The sequence below is a fragment of the Lepus europaeus genome, chromosome 3 (assembly GCF_033115175.1).
Source record: "Lepus europaeus isolate LE1 chromosome 3, mLepTim1.pri, whole genome shotgun sequence".
NCBI lineage: Eukaryota > Metazoa > Chordata > Mammalia > Lagomorpha > Leporidae > Lepus > Lepus europaeus.
The window spans coordinates 139076339-139097585 of NC_084829.1; the positions used below are offsets into that span (position 1 = coordinate 139076339).

Sequence of the window (21247 nt, forward strand, 5' to 3'; positions counted from 1 at the left end):
TCTCCACTGAATCTTTTTCAAGTTCAAGTTATAAAACAGAAGTTCATTTTCACTTTTAAAGATCAAACTTGAAAGAAAAACGCGACCTCCCAGAACGTAATTCCTCCCAAGGAGCTCCTGAAGAACATAAATTGCTGAGACACGGCCACTTGGGGAAAACATTCTCAAGGCATGTTTGACGTGTGGAGCTACAAGGGACTTGACAGGAGTATTTTCTAACAAGCTCAGCATGACTTAAGAACATGCACTTTACCAAAAGCTTGCTGGATTCTATGAACAGCACGGATCCTTTTACAAAGAATGTAGAGTGGAAGTGGGAAGAATCTTTCATTCTTTGCAGACTGGTTGTTAAAACACACACTCCCCGTAATCTTTGAATAAAAATCAAACATAAATGCATGAGATCGGATGATTTTTTTTCTTGTATGCTTTCACTGTATTTTAAAGCCTACAGCTTTTTAAATATGAAGCCACCAACTATAAGGTATGGTCTTCAAGAAAAGGATAAAACATGAAAATAATCACTTCCATGATAAAAAATAAGTAAAGCAAACAGAATGTAAGTAGGCTTCTAGAACTGGTAAAGCCTTTCTCCCTTACCCATTAAAAGTCTCCCAGGAGAAGTTCCAAGCCCTCTGCTCACAAGCATTCAGACAGAAATGTTTGCATCTAATTGCCTAATGGCCCCAGTGAAGCTGCAGGCTGCTGTGGCACACCTTCCCTTTCCCTCCCCTGACCTGCAACTCTCACCTGTAACCAGTGCCCACAGCCTAGGTTCTGTGGAGCACAGGGCTTAAAATTCTCAGCCCCACATGCCCAAGTGCCCTAGCGACTACTCTAGCCCTTGCTTCTGAAGTTTCATTCCCTCACATTATACTCTCGTGACATCACAAAGCTCCTCCACCCCAAAAAGGCACCCAGAGGCCTTCTCCAAATTATTCATGGGTACGGGAGAGCAGAAAAACGTCACTGTGGTATCATGGTGACCACTTATAGTCCACTCCCCACAAAATAGTCCAACAGGGCCATTAGGCTGGATTTCGGGTTGAACAGGCTTCCAGGGGCTGCCCTGTGCCTCCTGTGCCTGGTCATACTTTTAGAAATCTGGTTTATAAGAGGAAGTGTAGCACAGTTCATACAACTTGCAAATTAACGTTTGAAACTTGACAGGTTTCTAAATCGGGGATTACCTGCATGTAATAAAATCTACTTGTTGCAATCCAACAAACTGAAGCCTCGAACTTAATTTTCCCCATTCTCAGTCTGAACAGAGGAAAATGACATCAAAATGAAGTCGTATCAGAGATGAAACCAAAACACCATTTTGAAGGAACATATTGAATAAATTAAATCAAATATTTTATACTTTCAGAATTGAATTATCACGATATCCAAATGATGAGTCAAAAGTCCTGAAATGGCCTCATTATCATACTTAATCATCAGCTATCTAGAAAATTCCATGAGCCAGAATATTAACACACTTATTAAGAAATGCCACACTATTAAAAGCCAATCTTTTAATCCAACTTCTTCGGTTCACTTAGACTTTAAAATATACTCAGAAAAATAAGTAAAAATATTCTAAAAAATAGTAAGGTCAGTTGATTGTAGGGGCTGATCTGTATTCTTATGGACCAGGCACTATTGTACATATCTTATTTATCTACACAATGATGACTGGGAGTATTAGCAGGATGTGTATTTTACTGAGAAGAAAACTTAAGCACATGGAGATGAAGTAGTTTATCCAGGGTCAGACAGTAAATCTTGTCTATTAATCACTGGGCTCTATTGCCTCTGATCAAACTATTTCAATCATCATCAACCTCTGCAAATGACAGTGGATAAGACTATACTAACAGTGAAGCTATGTGTAGATTGTGTAAGTATGAAAGTAACACATTGAAACGTTGAACTATACAGAGTAAAGCAAAACCAGATTCCACTATAACCCATTGAACTCCAACTACCAGGCAAACTCTTGCCTGTGTTTCTCCTGTTTATTCAAACGTTTATGTCCTACCCCATATCTGCCTCAAGTTCTCCTAGTTACATTTTTCAGAAGCACTCTAACATATCACAATAGGTTTTTTTGTTTTGTTTTTATAATTGGTACTCAGAGGACTAACCCTCAGTCATCAGATTTTGTTTAGAGAGTGTGGCCCTACCCTGTGATTGGGTTGAGTCACCTCCCTGCCTTCTGCATGCTGGCGAAAGGGAAAGCAGAGACACTGCTCTTAGCCCAGGGGCCGGTGAAAGCTACCAAGCGTGCCTCCAAAGCAGGAACTGGCTCTCAGAGCAGATCTCCCACTGGCATGGTAATGAAGCATCAGCGCCGAAGCCCATCCTGACCTTGTCCATTGGCAGAAGCTTTAGAGAAAACCCTGTGGGAATTTTGCTCTGGCCACTCCAGGCCCTCCCCTAGTCGCAGCCCAGCTGCTAGGTCTCTAAGAAGACTCACTCCTCTGATGCCTGTCCAGCCGAGGACAGCGCACTGGTTCTCAGACTTCAGCAAGACTTAGAATTACTTGGCTGGCTGTTAACAGAAGGCCTGTGGGACCAGCCCCAATGATCCTGACTCAGGAGGGGGAGGGGTGGCCAAGATTTCACATTTCTAACGGGGAAGTGAGGCGATGATGATGGTTCTGGGGCTACCCTTTGATGATCACTGATTTAAGTTGACAGTTATGAGTCACAAGTCTCTTGGCCACCGGCAAGCACCACATCAGTTAAAAACATTTTCCATCAATTAGAGAATGGGTGACAACTAGCTGGTCTCATCTCATCCTCCGAGATTCTCCAAGTGAAAACGAGCAATAAACTTACAGGATAGCCGGAGATAGCATTTTCCAGTGTCACAGCATTTATACAGAGCAACTGTGGGCAGAGAATGAAAGCAAGAAGTCCTCCATATTGTTAAATAAAAATAAGCCAGCAATTGAATCTGTTCCTGTATCCCTTGTCTTCTGACACTGAACACGCACGTCTGGCAACAGAGGAGAAGCCAGAATGACCGGAGTACAACAGAAAGGCTTTGTGTGCGGAGTCCAGAGGACCTTTCGTCAGTGCCACCCGAAAAACCAGACCAACTTCACTAATCCTCACAACAGCCTCGTCACAGGGGCCACCAACACATCTCCAGGGATCACACGCTACTGGGCTAGTGGCGCAGTGATTCTAAATTACCAGAACAAAACAGAAAACACCTATGAACCCCTAGCCAACTCAGACACTTTTCAATATTAATGTGAACTTTAAAAATTCACAAAAATTCAAACAGTATTCAGGGGTGAGCTTTGTGGCACAGCAAGTTAAGCTGCCACTTAGGACACTCACAATCCCATATCAGAGTCCCTGGGATCGAGTCCCGCCTCTGCCTCTACTTCTAATCCAGCTCCCTAATAATGTGCCTGGGAAAGCAGCAGATGATGGCCCAGGTGCTTGGCCCCTGCCACCCACATGATGGCTCTTAGCTTTGGACTATCCCAGCCCTGGCTGTTGGGGGCATCTGGGGCATTTGAACCAGTAGATGGAAATATTCTCTCTCTCTCTCTCACTTTCTTTTTTTCTTTCTGCCTTTCAAGCAGATGTAAAAAATACACATCTAAATAAACTCGAGTGTTTAAATGCATTACCAAAAACACTAAGAACTGGCCTATACCATATTTTGTCTCTTGCCAGTTATGCAACCTTGGACAAAGTGCTTCACCTCTGTGTTACTGTTTCGTCATTAGAATGCGGGGGTTGGGGGGTGATAATAAGCCTCTCATGTGCAGTTTTTATGAGGATTAAATGAAAGATTACATAGTAAGTCTCCTGTAAATGTCAGCATAAATTATTAGTATTATTATTATTGATCAGACTTTGCAGTTTGCCAACTATATATTTAGATTATGTAAAATGAACTAATGTCACTCAAAGAGCTTTCTGCTCTCATCACCCACCACCTCCAGCACTAGTGAATTAGCCTAGATATGTTTTCAACGATTCAACATTTAGAATAAAAGTAGACCTAAGCTTAATCGTCATCTTTCCCCAAAACAAGAACCAAAGACACAGCCAGATAGAGCTGACAGACTTGTGCTTTAAAGTCTTGTTGCACTAAATCTAAACAGATCCCATATGTTGCTAAAGCAGGCACCCACCAAGGTGAGAAAACCAGAGACAGATGTCTGATTGCCATTTTGGTGAAAGGGAAAGGAAAATGTTTGTTTGCTTTTTAAGGGTAAAAGAGAAACTTCAGCGGCTAAAAAGCAATCTACTTTATTAATACAAGTGTAGTAGTGCTTACTCAAGAACCCACAAGGAAGGAAGGAGACAGCTTTATGATCTGTTAGCTGTAGAGAGAGACAGCTCTCCTTGTGGGTCCTCGGTCTTAGAAACAAAATGTGGCTAATTCTTCCAGAAGATGGTGATAACTTCCAACACCTAACATACTGAACTAATTGATAGAACTCCAGCGCATCTACTCCTAGGCACTACATTGTGAGTGCAATTTAAAGGTTCACAAATAGCTAAACACTTGGGGAAGAAACTCAAGAGGCACCAGAGGAAAAACAAACTTGTGATCTCTTTACAACCCAGTGTGAACACACAAGCCCTTCAGAACATCAAAAGGACTTCACTTGGGAGCCAAAGAAACACAGATTGCCAGAGAGATGCACCCCAATGCCTGTCCCAGTGAAAATAGGCCCTGGACGCTCATGACATGGATGGAATTCTCACCAAATCAGAACTCAAAACCATATAAACATTCATGTTCCGACTACACCTCCCATCCAGCTCCCTGCTAATGCATCCTGAGAGGCCACGCAGTGCTTGGGCCCCTGCCACCCACATGGGAGACCCAGAAGGCCTTCCAGGCTCCTGGATTCAGCCTGGCCCAGCCCTGGCTGTTGGTGACATTTGGGGAGTAAACCAGCAGATGGAAGATCAATATCTCTCTGTCTCTCCCTCCCCCCCTTCTCTCTTTCTTTCAAGTAGTTGAAAAAATTTCTTAACTATATAAAGAGAATGTTTTTTTTTTTCATCATTCTATTGTTGAACTCTTTACTTAGTGTAGGATTAATCTTATCAGTGTAAAGTAAACTGAAAATAAATCTTTGTAAAATTAACAGCAGGAATAGGAGAGGGAGAAGAAGGGTGAAAGCATGAACAGAAGGGAGGGCAGGGTGGGAAGCATCACTATGTTCCCAAATCTGTATATATGAAATACATGAAAGTGTATACCTTAAATAAAACTTAAAAAGTAAAAAAAAAAAACAAAACAAAAACAAAAACAAACAAACAAAAAAAAAAACAGAGAATGATGCCTCCAGTTCTGTTACAAATGCTATCAGTTATTATACTTAATTGCAGACGGATCCAAATCTATAGTTATCAGCAAAAAGAGAAAGAAATGGAGTGATCTTTGCTATGTTGTGATTTCTTTTCTCACCTCTACATTTTCTGTACAAGTTTGGGATTTAGGAGGATTATACATTAGCTTTGTAATCAGAAACACTTTAGGGCATACTTTGTAAGACTGGAGAGTTGTCAACATACTTTTATTTATAGAGAACTTACAGGATAGGCTACGTGATCCACTACTCCTGGTTCTGAGTCTACATTCATGAATAATGTTCTAAATCAGCACAAATCCAGCATGCACCTCTCACCCTGAGCAGGTTAACCAAGTAGGGGAAGGGAAGTCCAATGACCACAGTTGCACCTTTCAAGTGTCTGTCACTCCGCACTGCCACAGCATGACCAGCACACTACATCCAGGAGTTGTTAAAACCAACCCAGGGAAACTGAAAATGCCAAGAGGCCCCCAGGATCAAGCACACTCTACGTCACCACCTCAGAGGAAAACATTCCCCACCAGAATTCAAGCAGGGTCCTAGACTCTCATACCCTCCTCCCAAGTCAGAAGGTAATCACACTCAGCAAGCAGAAATCCAGATAAACAGCAGGAAACAGGCTGCTTTTACATAAACTCAACTCACTGTGTCATTACAGGTGTTTAACAACACTATACCCCTCCCTTCTTCTTTCTGGGTACAGGGAAAGCTTAATCATCTCTTTGGAAGTTCAGATTTCAGATACACCTAAAATCAAAGGATTAGCAATTAAAAAGAACTTGAGATACAGTTTAACAATCCATTCCAAAGATAATTTTTCATATTTTTCCCTAATCAATTGTTTTCTCCACAAGCAACAACAAAAATAGTAACAGATTACACAAATAAAAAAAAAATCAGCTAAAAGATACACAGCTAAAATAAGTAGAAAATAAATAAAAGCTAAAAGATAATCATAAGAAGATTACTTTGCATGAGATACAAGACAACTCCAAAAAATGTCATGGGAAATGGAATTAAAAGATAAGTTTATTTGGGTGCAGAGATATGTTGAAATCCATGCATAGAGGGCTCTTCAAAAAGTACATGGAAATGTGTATTATGAATATACCATGCATGGATTCTAAGAACTTTTGCACCACAATAAAGATGCCGTTTAATTCCATTTTCCTATGAACTTTGTGCACTGTCCTGGGATATGAATGAAGACTAGCAGACTAATCTAAAAATTGCACATATGGAAAGCGGGGTGTGTGTGTATGTGTGTGTGTGTGTGTGCCAGTGCTGTGGCACAGTGGGTAAAGCTGCTGCCTGCAGTGCTGGCATCCCACATGGGCACTGGTTCAAGTCCCCGCTGCTCCACTTCTGATCCAGCTCTCTGCTATGGCCTGGGAAAGCAGCAGAAGATGGCCCAAGTCCTTGGACCCCTGCATCCACGTGGGAGACCTGGAAGAAGCTCCTGGCTTCAGATCAGCACAGCTCCAGCCGTTGCAGCCAACTGGGGAGTGAACCAGCCGGTAGAAGATCTTCCACTCTCTCTCTCTCTGCCTCTCCTTCTCTCTGTAACTCTGACTTTCAAATAAATAAATATATTTTTTTTTAAAGTGGAGGGGGAATTTTTTTGTTTGCATAAAGAAACCTTGGAAGAAGAAAACTAATGTAAGTGGTTATCAGGCAGGAGGCAGGAAGGCAGAGCAGAGGGAGCACAGAGTCAGGCAACCCTTTGACAGTTTTCTAGTTCAACAGCGTAAATGTATCTCCCATTCATAATGCAAATGAAAATGTATGTTTGGATTTTCGGCACTACATCATGATTTTCCCACCAACCAGAGCCCTTGGTAAATGCACTGCCTGGAGGGCTGTGAGGTGGCTACTGAATACAACTGGAATATCTGCAGAAGGGTGGCCGGGGCCCTGCCCAGCCGGTGGTCCCAGCAGCCGACCCTCAGCTGAGCAGGCTCCCCAGAAGTTCTGACATGCCAACATAATCAGGAGTCATCCGATTATGCTCAGCAGAGCCCAGCTTAATTCAATTTGCTTTGCTACACACCCTGGTCTCGGAGTCCTCAGCAGGGTCTATCAGATGCCTAATATTGTTACATAGAAAGCCCTCATACCTCACCGTGTGCTACTGCAATGTAATCCGTTCATTACCATACAATCCTCTGCAAATTACTAATGCTGTTACCAATACTTAATCAGCAGGATGGGGGGGGGGGGGTAGAGGAAAGCATAAGAAACGATTTCCCTGGAGGAATAATCTAGAATAATTATTTTCCAAAGTGAAATACTGCTTTTCTGCATGAGTGGGAATCTCTTGTGAAACAAATCAGAATTGTAAGTGAAATGAAAGCAGTTCTAACAGAAGAAAATTTCCATTATTCCACAGTGCGGGGAAAGGGGGTGAAATCCTTATTCCAAAAGGGTCTATATTGGTATTTTAGAACAAAATTTCTAGACAAAATGCTATGAACATTAAATATCATTGTTGTATACATATGGGAGTGGCACCATTCCACAAACTTGCAGGCAGGATTTGCTAAGCTAGATATCTGCTAAAAATCCAATATAAACTGCCAAGCTGGGATTCAGAACGGACTCTCTCCTAGAAATCACACTACAAAGATTGGTTCATTCTAGTCCGGATTATTTAGTTACATATCCATTCCTTATTATTTAATTACATTTCTCACCAGCCACATGCAACTGTTGAGTACCTGGAGGAAGGACTCTTACTCATTTGACGAGCCTTCCAATTTCACCCCAGCAGAATAACCGAAACACACTTCAGAAATAGATGAGCACCCTGCCACCCTTAGTGGACAAGACTGTAGGATGGACACACAGACAGACATACATACACACACACACACACATACACACCTTCGTTCAGCAAAGCCACCTGGGGCCCTGTTCCCTGCCTCACCCCAGACAGCTGATTCAGACACTCCAGGGGCGGGGCCTGGGAATCCGAGTTGAACCAAGCCCCACTGCCTCGGATGATTCAGAGCCTGCCGGAAACTCGGAGATGAATGAAAAGCTGCGAACGCCCCAGGAAAGCTGCGGCCTGAGCAGCGCCCATCCAGCGGGGACAGGCGCTGGGGTCTGGGTGGGGACTCCTCCACCTCTGGAGCAAGTGACGCCACAGGGACAGCCCTTCCAGGGTGAGGAAGCTAAGCAGGAGCAGAGCAGGCTCTGCAGGGCCCACAATAGGAGGAAATGGAGGCCAAAGGTTTGAAGGAAGAAAGGCCTGCCACATAAAGGCCCCCAGCCCGGGAGAGAAGTCACAGACTTCCACACATTGCGGCTGGGAGCTGCTGACCCCTTCAGATCCCTGTGCACAGTGTCACAGTCAGAAGCATTCTGTCTCCTCTCCCACTCCAGCTCGCCTCTGGATGTGGCCCAGCCTCCCCTGGGGTGGCCATCTGCAGAGAGACAGGGACATGGATGCACCCTCAGCCTTCAGGGTCATGGAGACAGGGGCAGCCAATGGGGAATCAAGGTCAGCACGAGCCTGTCCCTGCGCTGGGTCATCCGTCAGCTGCTGCCTCACGCTTCTTGGCCATGTGCTAGTAGTCAGTGAGATTTCAAGACAGAGAGAGAGAGAGGAAATGGAAAAAGCCCAGAAAACTTCATGGCTTTTTGAACTGAGTTATTTGACCAGTCTGTGCCCTATCTCCTGGGAATGGGTTTGCCCCATCTGAGGGAAGCTCAGGATTTGCAGTTAGACCCAGTAATACAGAGTCAGCAACCACAAGGTCAGCGTAAGGCCAAAGCTACAGACAGCCATGCTGGGCTCAAAGCCCAGCTCCACTGCTTTCCAGTGGTGAATGCAGGCGACCTGTGCCCTAGAAGAACCCTCTCCCGGACAGAAATAACAGCAGTACCCACCTCATGGATCTACTGTCCGGCCCAGAGCAGATGCTCCAGCATCACCAGGCAACACAAAGTCTCTGCAAAGACGGCTGCATACCAGAAATGGGGACTGCCTGCGGCCTAGGTATGGGTATCAGGGATGACACTTGTTGTTTGAGTGATGCCCAAGAGGGCTCATTTATCCACAAAGAAAAGAACTGAAGCTGGGACCTCCCGGCTCCTGCCTAAAAGAGTTCCCCATTCACAGGCTGAAGCGTCAGCGCTCCCGCCATGTTTGTCAGTGCTGTCCATTTGGAGAAGTGCAGACCGCAGAGGTAACCGGCATGTGAAAGCAGCATGGCTAGCAGAGCCACCCTATTGATTTGGAACTTCAATTCCTGTAGAATTCAGTCACTCCAGGGCATAAACCAATCTGAAGAGAAGCATAATTAAATGAGTTACCAGGTACTTAGCTAGGGGCAAGCCATTTTCTTTTACACTTAAAATTTGATTTTTTTTTTTTTTTTTTTTTTTTTTGGTTAAAGATACTACAATGACAGCCAGCCTGGTCTTAAAGAGTATAAAACATTTTTTAAAAATAAAATGGGAAACTGGGGGTCAGTACTGTGGCACAGTGGGTTAACGCCCTGGTCTGCGGTTCCAGCATCCCATATGGGTGCTGGTTTAAGACCCGGCTACTCCACTTCTGATCCAACTCTATGCTATGGCCTGGGAAAGCAGTAGAAGATGGTCCAAGTCCTTGGGCCCCTGCACCCACGTGGGAGACCCAGAAGAAGCTCCTGGCTCCTGGCTCGGATCAGCGCAGCTCCAGCCGTTGCGGCCAATTGGGGAGTGAACCATTGGATGGAAGACCTCTCTCTCTCTCTCTCTGCCTCTCTGCCTCTCCTCTCTGTGTAACTCTGACTTTCAAATAAATTAGAAAAAGTCTTAAAAATAAATAAATAAAATGGGAAATTTTAAAATATACAAAAAGGAAAACTAGGAGTGAGCATTTAAGCTAGCACTGAAGATGGCTGCATCTAACATCAGAGTGCCTGGGCGCAATTCCCAGCTCCAGCTCCTGACTCCAGCTTCTTGCTAATACAGGTGGTGGGGAAGTGATAAAGATGGGCTCCTCCCAACTGGGCTCCTCCCACCCATGCAGGAGCCCTGGATTGAGCCCCAGGCTCCCAGCTTTAGTAGGGCACAGCCCTGGCCACTGCAGGTATTTGGGGAGTGAACCAGTAAATGGGAGCTCACTCTATCTATCCTTCTCTGTCTCTCAAATAAGTAGACAACTTATGTTTTAAAATCACTGGATAGGGGCCGGCGCTGTGGCATAGTGGGTTAAGCCACCGCCTGTGGTGCTGGCATCCCACATGGGTGCCAGTTCAAGTCCCAGCTGCTCCACTTCCAATCCAGCTCTCTGCTATGGCCTGGGAAAGCAGTAGAAGATGGCCCAAGTCCTCGGACCCCTGCACCTACGTAGGAGACCCGGAAGAGGATCCTGGCTCCTGGCTTCGGATCGGCAGCTCCAGCTGTTGTGGCCAATTGGGGAGTGAACTGGCGGATGAAAGACCTCTCTCTCTGCCTCTCCTTCTCTCTGTGTGTAACTCTGACTTTCAAATAAATAAATAAATCTTTTTAAAAAATCGCTGGATGATAGCAGAAGTGAAGTCAGACTTGAGTCTTCCAATTCCTACTCCAGTGAGCTGTCTGTCTATTGCAGTACTCCTCGACTCTGCACTTATTAAACATTCTGGAGACAATGGTTCAATAGGACTTTGGGGAAGTCTGGGAATCTTTACTGAAAGTTCCAGGCATTGCTAAGGTCAGGCAAGTCTGGGAAATACTGCTTTATCACACACAGCTTCTTAAGCTTGATGATACAATCTAATCATTCAGCCACTGTCAGTGTCTGTTCATAAATGTAGAGACTGTCCTGGGAGTAGAGGTGGGTGGAAACCACACCCCCACCAATATCCTCTCTAGCATATGGTATGTTTCAATGAAAGCAAGTCTTATGCCAATTTCACCAGATAGTCAAACACTTAGGAGCAGGCAGACACAAAAACAATCCTAGGACCTGTTCTTAGAAGAGCAGTTAAGTCTCCACTCTGGGTTAGAACTCTGATAAGTATTTTGCATAGAGGGTTCATTCTGAGAAAGAAGCAAAAACATTCTGACATCAGGACCAGCCAACCTTCTGGTTAGCTCAAGAGACAGTCTACTGTGAGGTAGGATGACGTCTCTCAGTACCTAGTAAAGGTAGCAGCCTACTGCTTCTGTCAAATTTCCAAACAAATCTACGCAAAGACAGTGCCCATACAAGCTTTCTGGCAACAGCCGCTTCGAACACCATTCACCTCACCTCTAAAATGTACGGTACCAAGACCATCACATACAGGGACTCAGGCTGAGCTCCACAGCACCTCCAAGGGGCATCACTCACTGCACTGCAAATGGGGTCCCCTATAGTTATGCGACCCAGCAAACATCCCTCGGCTTGGAACACTTTTGAAATCTAAGGGGGAAAACCAATTGGCTTCTCTAGGGTCATTTTTTTTTTTTTTTAAGGCCAGGAAATTCATCTTCTCTTACTCTCTTTCAACAACGAAATTTCCTATTAACCCTGGAAGTACTTCTAAGGTGAACTGAAGAGTTTGGGGTCAGAAATTAGAATACTTTGTCTCTTCCTAGCCACAGAACTTCCATTTCTTCATCTGTAAAATGATCAGAAAAGGGGGCCAGCACTGTGGCATCCTAAGTTAAACCTCCACCTGAGGCACCAGCATCCCAAACAGGCACCAGTTCGTGTCCTGGCTGCTCCTCTTCTGATCCAGCTCTCTGCTATGGCCTGGGAAAGCAGTAGAAGATGCCCAAGTCCTTGGGCCCCTACATCTGCATGGGAGATCCAGAGGAGGCTCCTGGCTTCAGATGGGTCCAGCGCCAGCCATTTGAGGAGTGAACCAATGGATGGAAGACCTTCCTCTCTGTCTCTCCCTCTCTCAGTAATTCTGCCTCTCAAATAAATAAATAAACCTTAAAAAAAAAAAAAAATGTGTAGAATGCAACTTAGCTACCTACTTCACAAGGTTAGTAACTCAAATAATAAATAGAAAAGAGACTTTTTTGATCATAAAGTTACCACATAAGTAGAGCATTATTCCTCATTATAAAAAGAAGCCAAACAAGAACTTTGAAATCACTGTGCTAGCTGTAAGGAGCCAGTCACAAAGACCCCCACATGGGGGAATCCATTGGTGTGGGATGTCCAGAAGAGTCACATCTACAGAGGCAGAAAGCAGATTAACAGGTGCCTGCCGGTGGGACGGTTGAAAGGAAATAGATAATAACTGCTATTGAAGTTTGTATAGCAGATGAGGAAAACTTTCTAACATTGCCTGCAATGATGGGTGCACGACTCTGATTACACTGAAAGCCACTGAATTGCATACTTTACATGAGTCGATCATAGGGTAAAGAAACACTACCTCAATAAAGAAGTTTTTTTTTTTTTAAGATTTATTTTTATTTATTTGAAAGAGTTACAAAGAGAGGTAGAGACAAAGAGAGAAGTCTTCCATCCGCTGGTTCACTCCCCAAATGGCTATAATGGCCAGAACTGAGCTGATATTAAGTCAGGAGCCAGGAGCTTCTTCTGGGTCTCCCATGTAGGTGCAGGGGCCCAAGGACTTGGACATCTGCTACTGCTTTCCCAGGCCATAGCAGAGAGCTGGATTGGAAGTGGAGCAGCTGGGACTCGAACTGGCGCCATATAGGATGCCAGCACTTCAGGCCAGGGCTTTAACCCACTATGCCACAGCGCCTGCCCCTAAAGAAGTTTTAAAAAGGAGAAAAACTAATCTCACAGGCCTTAAAAACAAAACACAACGACCAAATTGAGTGTCCATTGATTTCTGTGTGGCAAAGTCTGTGTTGACTGTTGACACAGTGGGACAGTAACTATTTACATTTCTGGCTGCAGCCACTGTTTTCAGTGGGAACTCATTTTGTCAGCAAAATTAATGAAGTTTGACTCTTACAGAAACTAGCAGACATGGGTGATGAAACCAAAAACGCTAAGAAGGTAGAAAATTCTATCTACTGTATTTGTTTTGAAAGTATCTGTCTTGCTCACTTGGATTTGTAGCAGGCAGTGCAGCGCTTCCTCCCTAAGGCTTCTGTAGTTATCCTTCCTGACAACAAGCAGTTAGATTATATTAGCTCATTTCAAGAGTCTATGGCGCTATCACGTCCAGGAGCTGTTTTGACACAGAAAAAACAGAGGCGGCCATCTGCGAGCTCAGGGAATTTGTGACTCGGCACAGGGGAGCAGAAGTGGGTGCACCATTTCAGCACCCGGCTGTATACACCAGGACTTCAAAAACTTGGCGGAAAAATGGCACTAGAAGATAACGTTTACTTTTGGTGCAAAAACAATTCAAAATCTGTGCAGTTTTTCATCCTACGCATTTTTGGAAGACCCTGACATAATGAAGGAGGTGCATATTCATATCTTGAGAGTGGAGGTGTCGGGAAAGCATTGGAGGAGCCTTCCAATGAATAGAAGCAGCATCCTGTGTATTCTCCCCAATCTGCCACAAAAAATCACTTTGCATGATTTTTTTTTTTTTTAATCAATGAGACTTGAACAGCAAACCTGATGAAAAACTTGAAATGTTTAAGGTCAGCAGGATTAGCCCCAGGATGCTGTCTGTGTCTTGACATTTTTAAAGTTGTTCCATGAACTCTTTTTATTGGGTAGAGACCCAGCACTGAATGAAATGAGTGATCTACTGCCTTCTGGCAAGAAACTCATTAAAAAGTTTATCTGACAAGAAGGATGAAACTGACAGCCATCCCTATCCTTAGCATTATTTATCACAAGTATCTAAACATTCTTCCTCACTTTCACAGGCTCCTACAGGGAAATGATGTATGCCATGGGAGCACAGCTACCCAGCTAGAAGGTCTGGGCTCTAGGGTGGCTATGCCGATGGCCAGCCCACTGCCCAACCTGGGGTGAACATCGCCAATGCTCTTGGACTTGATTTCCTCTCCTGCTGAGCTTTCCTGAAATAGATGGCAACCACAGTCAACTCCAAGTCTAGATATCTACATACCCATAACTAATGGAGTATGGTATTTTGAAGACCTGCCTAGAACTGTCCCCCAGATAACTTCAAATTGAAGCTTTTCCACAGGAGCAAGGTCTGAGGCATTGTTATTAAAGAATCCCAATAGAGGCTAAATAGAACAAAGGGACAAGGAGCCAGCATTGTGGACTAGTGGGTTAAGCCACTGCCTGAAACGCTCACCTCCCATATGAGCACAGGTTCAAGTCCCGGCAGCTCCAGCTCCCTGCTAATGTATCTGAGAAAGCAGAAGATGGCCCTGGTACTTGCGACAGATGGCCCAAGGACTAGGGGCACTGCCACCCATGTGGGAGACCCGCATGGAGTTCCAGGCTCTTGGCTTTGGCTGCCTGGCCCAGCCCTGGCTGCTAATACCTCTCCCCCCCCCCCCCCTCCTTCTCCCTCTCCCTCTCCCTCTTTTTCTTTCCTCTTGTCCCTCCCTCTGAAACTCTTCCTTTCAAATACCTAAAATAAACCTTAAAAGTAAAAAAAAAAAAAAAAAAGGAATGAATGTACAGGCTTTTTACTGCTTGTTAGCATATAAAAAATTAAATGTGTGAAGGTGAAAGAAGACACAAAACTAATGCGTCTATATAGTTAGGCTTTCTTCTCTATATGAGTACTTATACTCTCGGGCATAATTATATGCAATAAAATTCCTCTTTCAAGACCATTAAAAAAAATGATGAGCCAGGGTTTCTGGTATGACATCAAAGCCTTTTAAAATTCAAACAATCTTATGAAAAGTTTTGAAAAGAGTTAGATCAACTTTAGTTAACAGAGAATTCAGAAGATACCTGGTTATGGTCAGTGGCCTATTGGGAAATACGCATGCTAAAAAAGAGACACACGGGAGATACACTGAAATGCAGAATAAAACTAGCAAAGGAGTTTTTGACCTTCAGGGAGCTTTGTGTTGTCATTCCCAAATAGATGAGTTTACCCAGCGGTCAGATCTGCCTCTGGTTCACCCATGCACACACACCCTACACAGACAAGGCACAGAGGCAACAAGCAATCACCTCGTTGACTGTGACGTTCACTAGCACAGCATAACCCCACATGAGGTCATTATTCACAGCAAGGAGGCATATTCTGATGATGTCCCAACAACTTTATCAGATTCCCTCCCTCCTTTCTGACTATTTTTTTCCCCTTGGAGCAGCACACTCTCCCAGGCTGGGAACTGTCCACAAAGTGCTGACAGTACAATCAAAGGGATGCACTGTAAAAATGTACAACCACCACGAGATAAGTGCAAAACTCGGAGAAAGATGTATCACAGCAAGTAATCTCCCTGGAATTAAATCACTGAAAATGTGAACTCTAGGTGGAAGGTCGTTAAAATATGGCTGAGTGTTCCTAGCAAGTTGGAAAACAAGCTCTTCAAGACTGCATATAAATTGATTCTAAGAGAAACAGGATTGCATCCAGAGCTGCTGAAATCCAGAAGTTACAGCAACCTCTCCCCTCCCACCCTGCAATCCATCAGCCGCTTACTCTTTGGGTTTAGGATTATGACCAAGTCCCCGCACTTAAAAGGCAGAAACACACAAGCATCACACTGAAAGTTTCTCTGCTTTGGGCCACCTGGAAATTCCAGTTGCTTCATTCACCATTACAGCTTGGGGAGTTCCCTGTGTCAGGACCTAGGCTTGCTTCTAGGGGTGGGAAGAGATCAGAGTGAGATGAATGGGAATCAGAGTCCCTGCTCAAGGTCAAGGTTCTGTGAATCGCAAAGAGCTGGGGGCGGCCGGTGGGAGAAATTAAAGGCGGCGCCGAAAGGGAAAACCCTGAACTGAAAGTCTGCACACCTGTGTCTGCAGGTAAACGCGCAGGCACAGCACGCGGCCGGCGGACAGGTGACAAGCAGTCCCGAGAGATTTCCCAGGGATTTTTTTTTTTTTTACAAACGGATTCTCACGGAGTCCCAAGAAGTGTACCTATAGCTAAATGATGCCCTGGCTCTCCAACAGGTTACCTGCCTCTGACCCTCTACCCACGCCCGCGGCTCCTCCCCTGTAACACAGACGCCCGTGGGTTTCCTCTCGGCCTCCCCGACACAAGGATCAGACAATGGGCGGTGGCCAGCCCAATTCCCACACCGGCGCCCGCTCCATCAGGGCAGCCGAGAACCGCCCGGGACCCGGGAGCCGGACGGAGGGCGCCACGCGCGCCTGCCACCTGCACGGCCCTGCCGCTGGGGTGGGCGGCAGCCGCCGCCCGAGACCCCGACCCCTCACGGGGCGCCAGGGGCTCGGGCGGGGCGCGGCGGCCGAGCGGGGCCGCCAGGGGGCGGGAGCGAGCTCAGGCCGGGCGCCTCCCCCGCCCCGTTCCCTTCCCCCGACCCGCCGGCCACTCACGGATTTTCACTCGGCGGTGGTCCAGGCGCGCGGCGGCGGCGTGCAGGGCGTCGAGGCGGCGGTGCAGCGCGGCGGTGCGCCGGCCCAGCGAGGCCGCCTGGTCCTCGAGCTCGCCGAAGATGTCCCCGGCGCAGCGCGACAGGTCGGCCAGCTGCGCCAGCAGGCAGACCAGGGCGTGCGAGCTGACCTGCTCCAGCGAGCGGAAGAGCGGCGCGCCCGCCGCCTCGGGCCGGCGCGGCCGCGCGGGCTCCACGGTCCTCTGGTGGAAGGGCATGGCCGCGCGGGGCGCAGCAGCGCTAGTCCGCCCCCCGTCGGCTCGGGGCGCGAGTCCGCATCCAACACAAAGAGCAGTCCCGGGCGCTCCTGCCAGGCAGGACGGACGGACGGACGCGCGGGGCGGCGGGCAGCCGCGGAGCCTCGGGACGGTGTGGGAGCCCGGGGCGGCTGCCTGGCGCCCGGGGCGTCCCCGCCCCCGCCGGGGCTCCCGGGCCGCGCGGCCGGAGGAAGTCCCGGGCGCAGCCGGCTGGCGGGCGGGCGGGCGGCGAGTGGAGCCGCGAGTCCCGCTCAAGTTTGCAGGCGGGCAGGAAAGAGCCGGCGGCTCCTTCCCTCCCTCCGGATTGGAGAGGGAGGAGGAAGCGGGGGAAGTGCCGCCGACACCGGGCGCGCGGGAGGGGAGGCGAAAGAAAGGAAAGGGGGAGGAGAAAAGGGCCGGCCCGGGGAACCACCTGCGGCTCCCGCGGCCGCCGCGCCCTGCGCCCGCCTGCGGCGGCGGCGGCGGCGGCCCCGGCGCCTCAGCGCACCCTGCCGGGGCGGCCGCGGCCCCGCAGCCCCGGGAATCCCAGGTCGCCGCCCCGCTCCCCTCCGGAGCAGAGCCCCGGGCCGTCCCCCAGGCCGGGGTGGGGCGCCGCGGAGACGGAGGCACCGCCCGGCCTCGGCGGGCCGCCCTCGGGCTGCTCACCTGAGCTCGGGTCGCGGCCGCCTGCCCCTCGAGGAACGTCCGGGGCCCCCGCCTGGGTCCCCCTCGTCTCTCCCAGTTCCCTTCTGGAAGGCGGCCAAGACTTCTGGGCGGCTTCAGTGGACCTCAGGGAAGGCGTCATTAAATCGTCCGGGGGTGCGGGGGGCGGGGGGGTCGGCGTCCCAGTCAGAAGAAGACCCGAGGACCCCAGGTCGGGGGTCTCGTCCTGTTGGCCGCCTACCCCTTGCAGAGCCGGATCTGCGCCGCTCCCCTCCAAGCGTGAGAGCTGAGGAGCGAGGGGGCCCCCCGAACTCAGAGACCTCGGCCAGGGGTCACCCCGCTGACACGCGCTTTCTAGTCAGAAGTATTTGAGGAGACGGAGCCCAGCACCCGGAGCTGCAAGCCCACTGGCCTCAGACAAGGAATCTCGGTGCTTCGGTTTCTGCCCCCTCGGCGACCCGGGGTACCGTGCGCTTACCGGCAAGGGCGGGACTCAGTCTCCCGACTCGCAGACCCCAGGGTGGGACTCGCCACGGCTCCTCGGGCTTTCCCGAGGCTCCCCGCGTGCCCTTGGACGTCCTGGGGGGAGAATGACACCCCTGCCGCACGGGAGCACCGTGACTGTGATGTTGCCCGAGGAGGATGTGCTGAGCGTCTGTCAGGCACTGAACTCCCAGAGGCTTCGTCCCGGTCTAGCAGAACAGGCAGAACTTTTATTTCATTGGTTTATTTGAAAGGCAGAGTGACAGAGAGAAAGGGAGACACAGAGATCTTCCATCCGCTAGTTCTTGCCCCCCAAATGGCCATAACAGTCAAGACTCTGCCAGGCAGAAAGCAGGGGCCAGCAACTCCATCTGGGTTTCCCATGCGGGTGCAGGGACCCAAGTACTCGGGCCATCATTTGCTGCCTTTCCCAGGCCATTAGCAGGGAGCTGGCTGGGAAATGGAGCAGCCAGGACTCAAACCCGAGGCCAGTGGACCTCCCTGGCTGTGAGTTAACCGGCCCCATCACAATCTGTTTGAAAACATTCTTATCCCCGCCCACACACACACACACAAAACATTTCTCTACTCACTCCCTTCACCCCACAACCGCTTAGTATACTACCATCCATATCCAGCCATCTATTTTTATGAACTTACCTGGTCTACACTTTTCATGTGAATGAAATTGTGCCTTTGTGACCTTTTTTTTTTTTTTTTTTAAATTTATTTGACAGGTAGAGTTAGTGAGAGAGAAAGACCGGGAGAAAGTTCTTTCTTCCGTTGGTTCACTCCCCAAATGGCCACCACGGGGAGAGCTACGCTGATTCGAAGCCAGGTTGCTTCCTCCTGGTCTCCCATGCGGGTACAGGGCCCAAGCACTTGGGCCATCCTCCACTGCCCTCCCGGGCCACAGCAGAGAGCTGCACTAGAAGAGGAGCAACCAGGACTAGCACCCGGCGCCCATATGGGATGCCGGTGCTGCAGGCAGAGGATTAACCAAGTGAGCCACGGCGCCGGCCCCCTTTGTGACCTTTTATGACTGGCTGCTTTCCCTGGGTGTCCTATGTCCTGGGTTCATCCCTCTTCTAGCTTTTGAGTTCTCTTGTATGGCTGAATAATGTCCCCTTGTATGGATGTGTCATATTCTGTTCCTCCAATCATCTGCCGATGGTGGCTTGACTTTCCACTTTTGAGCCGTTATGAACAACACTGCTGTAAATATTCGGGTACAAGTGTTTGTGGGGACATGCTTCCATTTCCCTAGGGTACACACCTAGGAAGGGAAGTGCTGTGTGACCTTCTGAGGAGCTACAGACTGGTTGCCAAAGCACCTGCCCCACTTTGCTTTCCCACCAGCAAAGCAGGAAGGCCCCAGTGTCTCCGTATCTTCACCAACACTTGTTACTACCTGCCTTTTTAGTACAGTCACTCTAGTGGGTGTGGTAGCTCACCGCGGTTTGGGTTTGCATTTCCCTGATGGTGAAGGATGCTGAGCAGGCTTTCATGTCTTCACTGGCCACTGTTTATCTTCTGTAAACAACAGTGGAGAGGCCAGGGTTGTGGCGTGGTGTAGTGGGCTAAGCTGCTGCCTGTGACGCTGGCATCCCATATGAGCACCAGTTTGTGTCCCAGCTGCTCCACTTCTGATCCCACTCCCTGCTAATGGTGTGGGGAAAACAGCAGAAGATGGCCCAAGTGCTTGGCCTCTGCTACCCATGTGGGGGACCTGGATGCATTTCCTTGCTCCTGGCCTCAGCCAGTCCCAGTCCTGGCCACTGTGGCCACTTGGGGAGTGACCCAGGGAATGGGCTCCTGGCTTCGGCCTGGCCCAGCCTTGGCCATTGCAGTCACTGGGGAGTGAACCAGTGTGTGGATGATCACTCTGTCTCTGTCTCTCCCTCTAACTCTTTCAAAATAAATAAAAATCTTTAAAAGGAGAAAAAAAACTTCTTAAAAACACTGAAGAAAAATCTATTCAGATTATTTGCCCATTTTTAAAGTCAATTTATTATTCTAATGATGCAGTAGTTCTTTATACAAGTAATTCTTTATGTAGTAGTACTAGATACAAGTCCCTTATCACGTATAACACAAATCATCTAAAAGTCTGTAGTAGTTAAGCATTTTCCTTTATTTATTCATTTTTCTCATTCCTTGACATTATCTTCTTGGTTTGAAAAGAAATATGGTGGAGCCGGCGCCATGACTCACTTGGCTAATCCTCCGCCTGCGGCGCCAGCACCCCAGGTTCTAGTCCTGGTTGCTCCTCTTCCAGTCCAGCTCTCTGCTGTGGCCCGGGAGGGCAGTGGAGGATGGCCCATGTGCTTGGGTTCCTACACCTGCATGGGAGACTAGGAGGAAGTACCCGTACAGCTCCTGGCTTCAGATTGGCGCAGTGCTGGCCGTAGCGGCCATTAGGGTACTGAACCAACAGAAGGAAGACCTTTCTCTCTGTCTCTCTCTCAACTGTCTATAACTCTGTGTCTCTCTCCCTCTCTCTCTCTCTCACTATCTAACTCTGCCTGTTAAAAAAGAAAAAAGAAAAGAAAAGAAATATGATGGGACCTGTATAGCAGGTTAAGACCCTACCTGAGTCTTATCAGAGTGCCTGTTCAAGTCTCTGCTGCTCTGGAAAGCAGTAGGAGATGGCCCAAGTGCTTGGCCCCTGAAACTCATGAGGGAGACCCAGGTGAATTTCCTGGGTCCTGGCTTCAGGCAGGCCCAGTCCTGGCCACTGTGGCCATTTGGTGACACACTCTATTTGGAAGACCTCACTCTATCACTCTGCCTTTCAAATAAATAAAATAAATCTTTTCAAAAGTATGGTTTAGTCACATAAACTAATGTTAGGGGAACAAGGATATTTTTGTAGAGTTAAATCCTGGCAGAGTATGAGTAGAATTTTTGATGAAATTATTTCATTGGTCCAGAAGCTGAATTTAGAATCAGGACTTATGAGGCATATCCATAAAAGCAACTTAATTCTTACTTCCTATCATCCCTTTACCAATCCTCTAGGGGCCGACATTGTGGCACAATGGGTTAAGTTGCCATCTGCTGTTCCAGTATCCCACAGGAGTGCCAATTCAAGTCCTAGCTGCTCCA

At 47.9% G+C, this 21247-nt stretch overlaps 1 protein-coding gene across 1 annotated transcript in view; it reads right to left on the reverse strand.

Moving 5' to 3' along the window:
- The window catches only part of NHSL1 (NHS like 1), a 287111-nt gene extending 270051 nt beyond the window's left edge, over positions 1–17060 (reverse strand). Inside the window, exon 1 of the mRNA XM_062186828.1 lies at positions 16702–17060. Within this exon, the coding sequence (XP_062042812.1) occupies positions 16702–16975 (274 nt within the window). The 5' untranslated portion in view covers positions 16976–17060. The remainder of the gene's footprint in view (positions 1–16701) is intronic.
- Positions 17061–21247: the final 4187 nt, after the last annotated feature.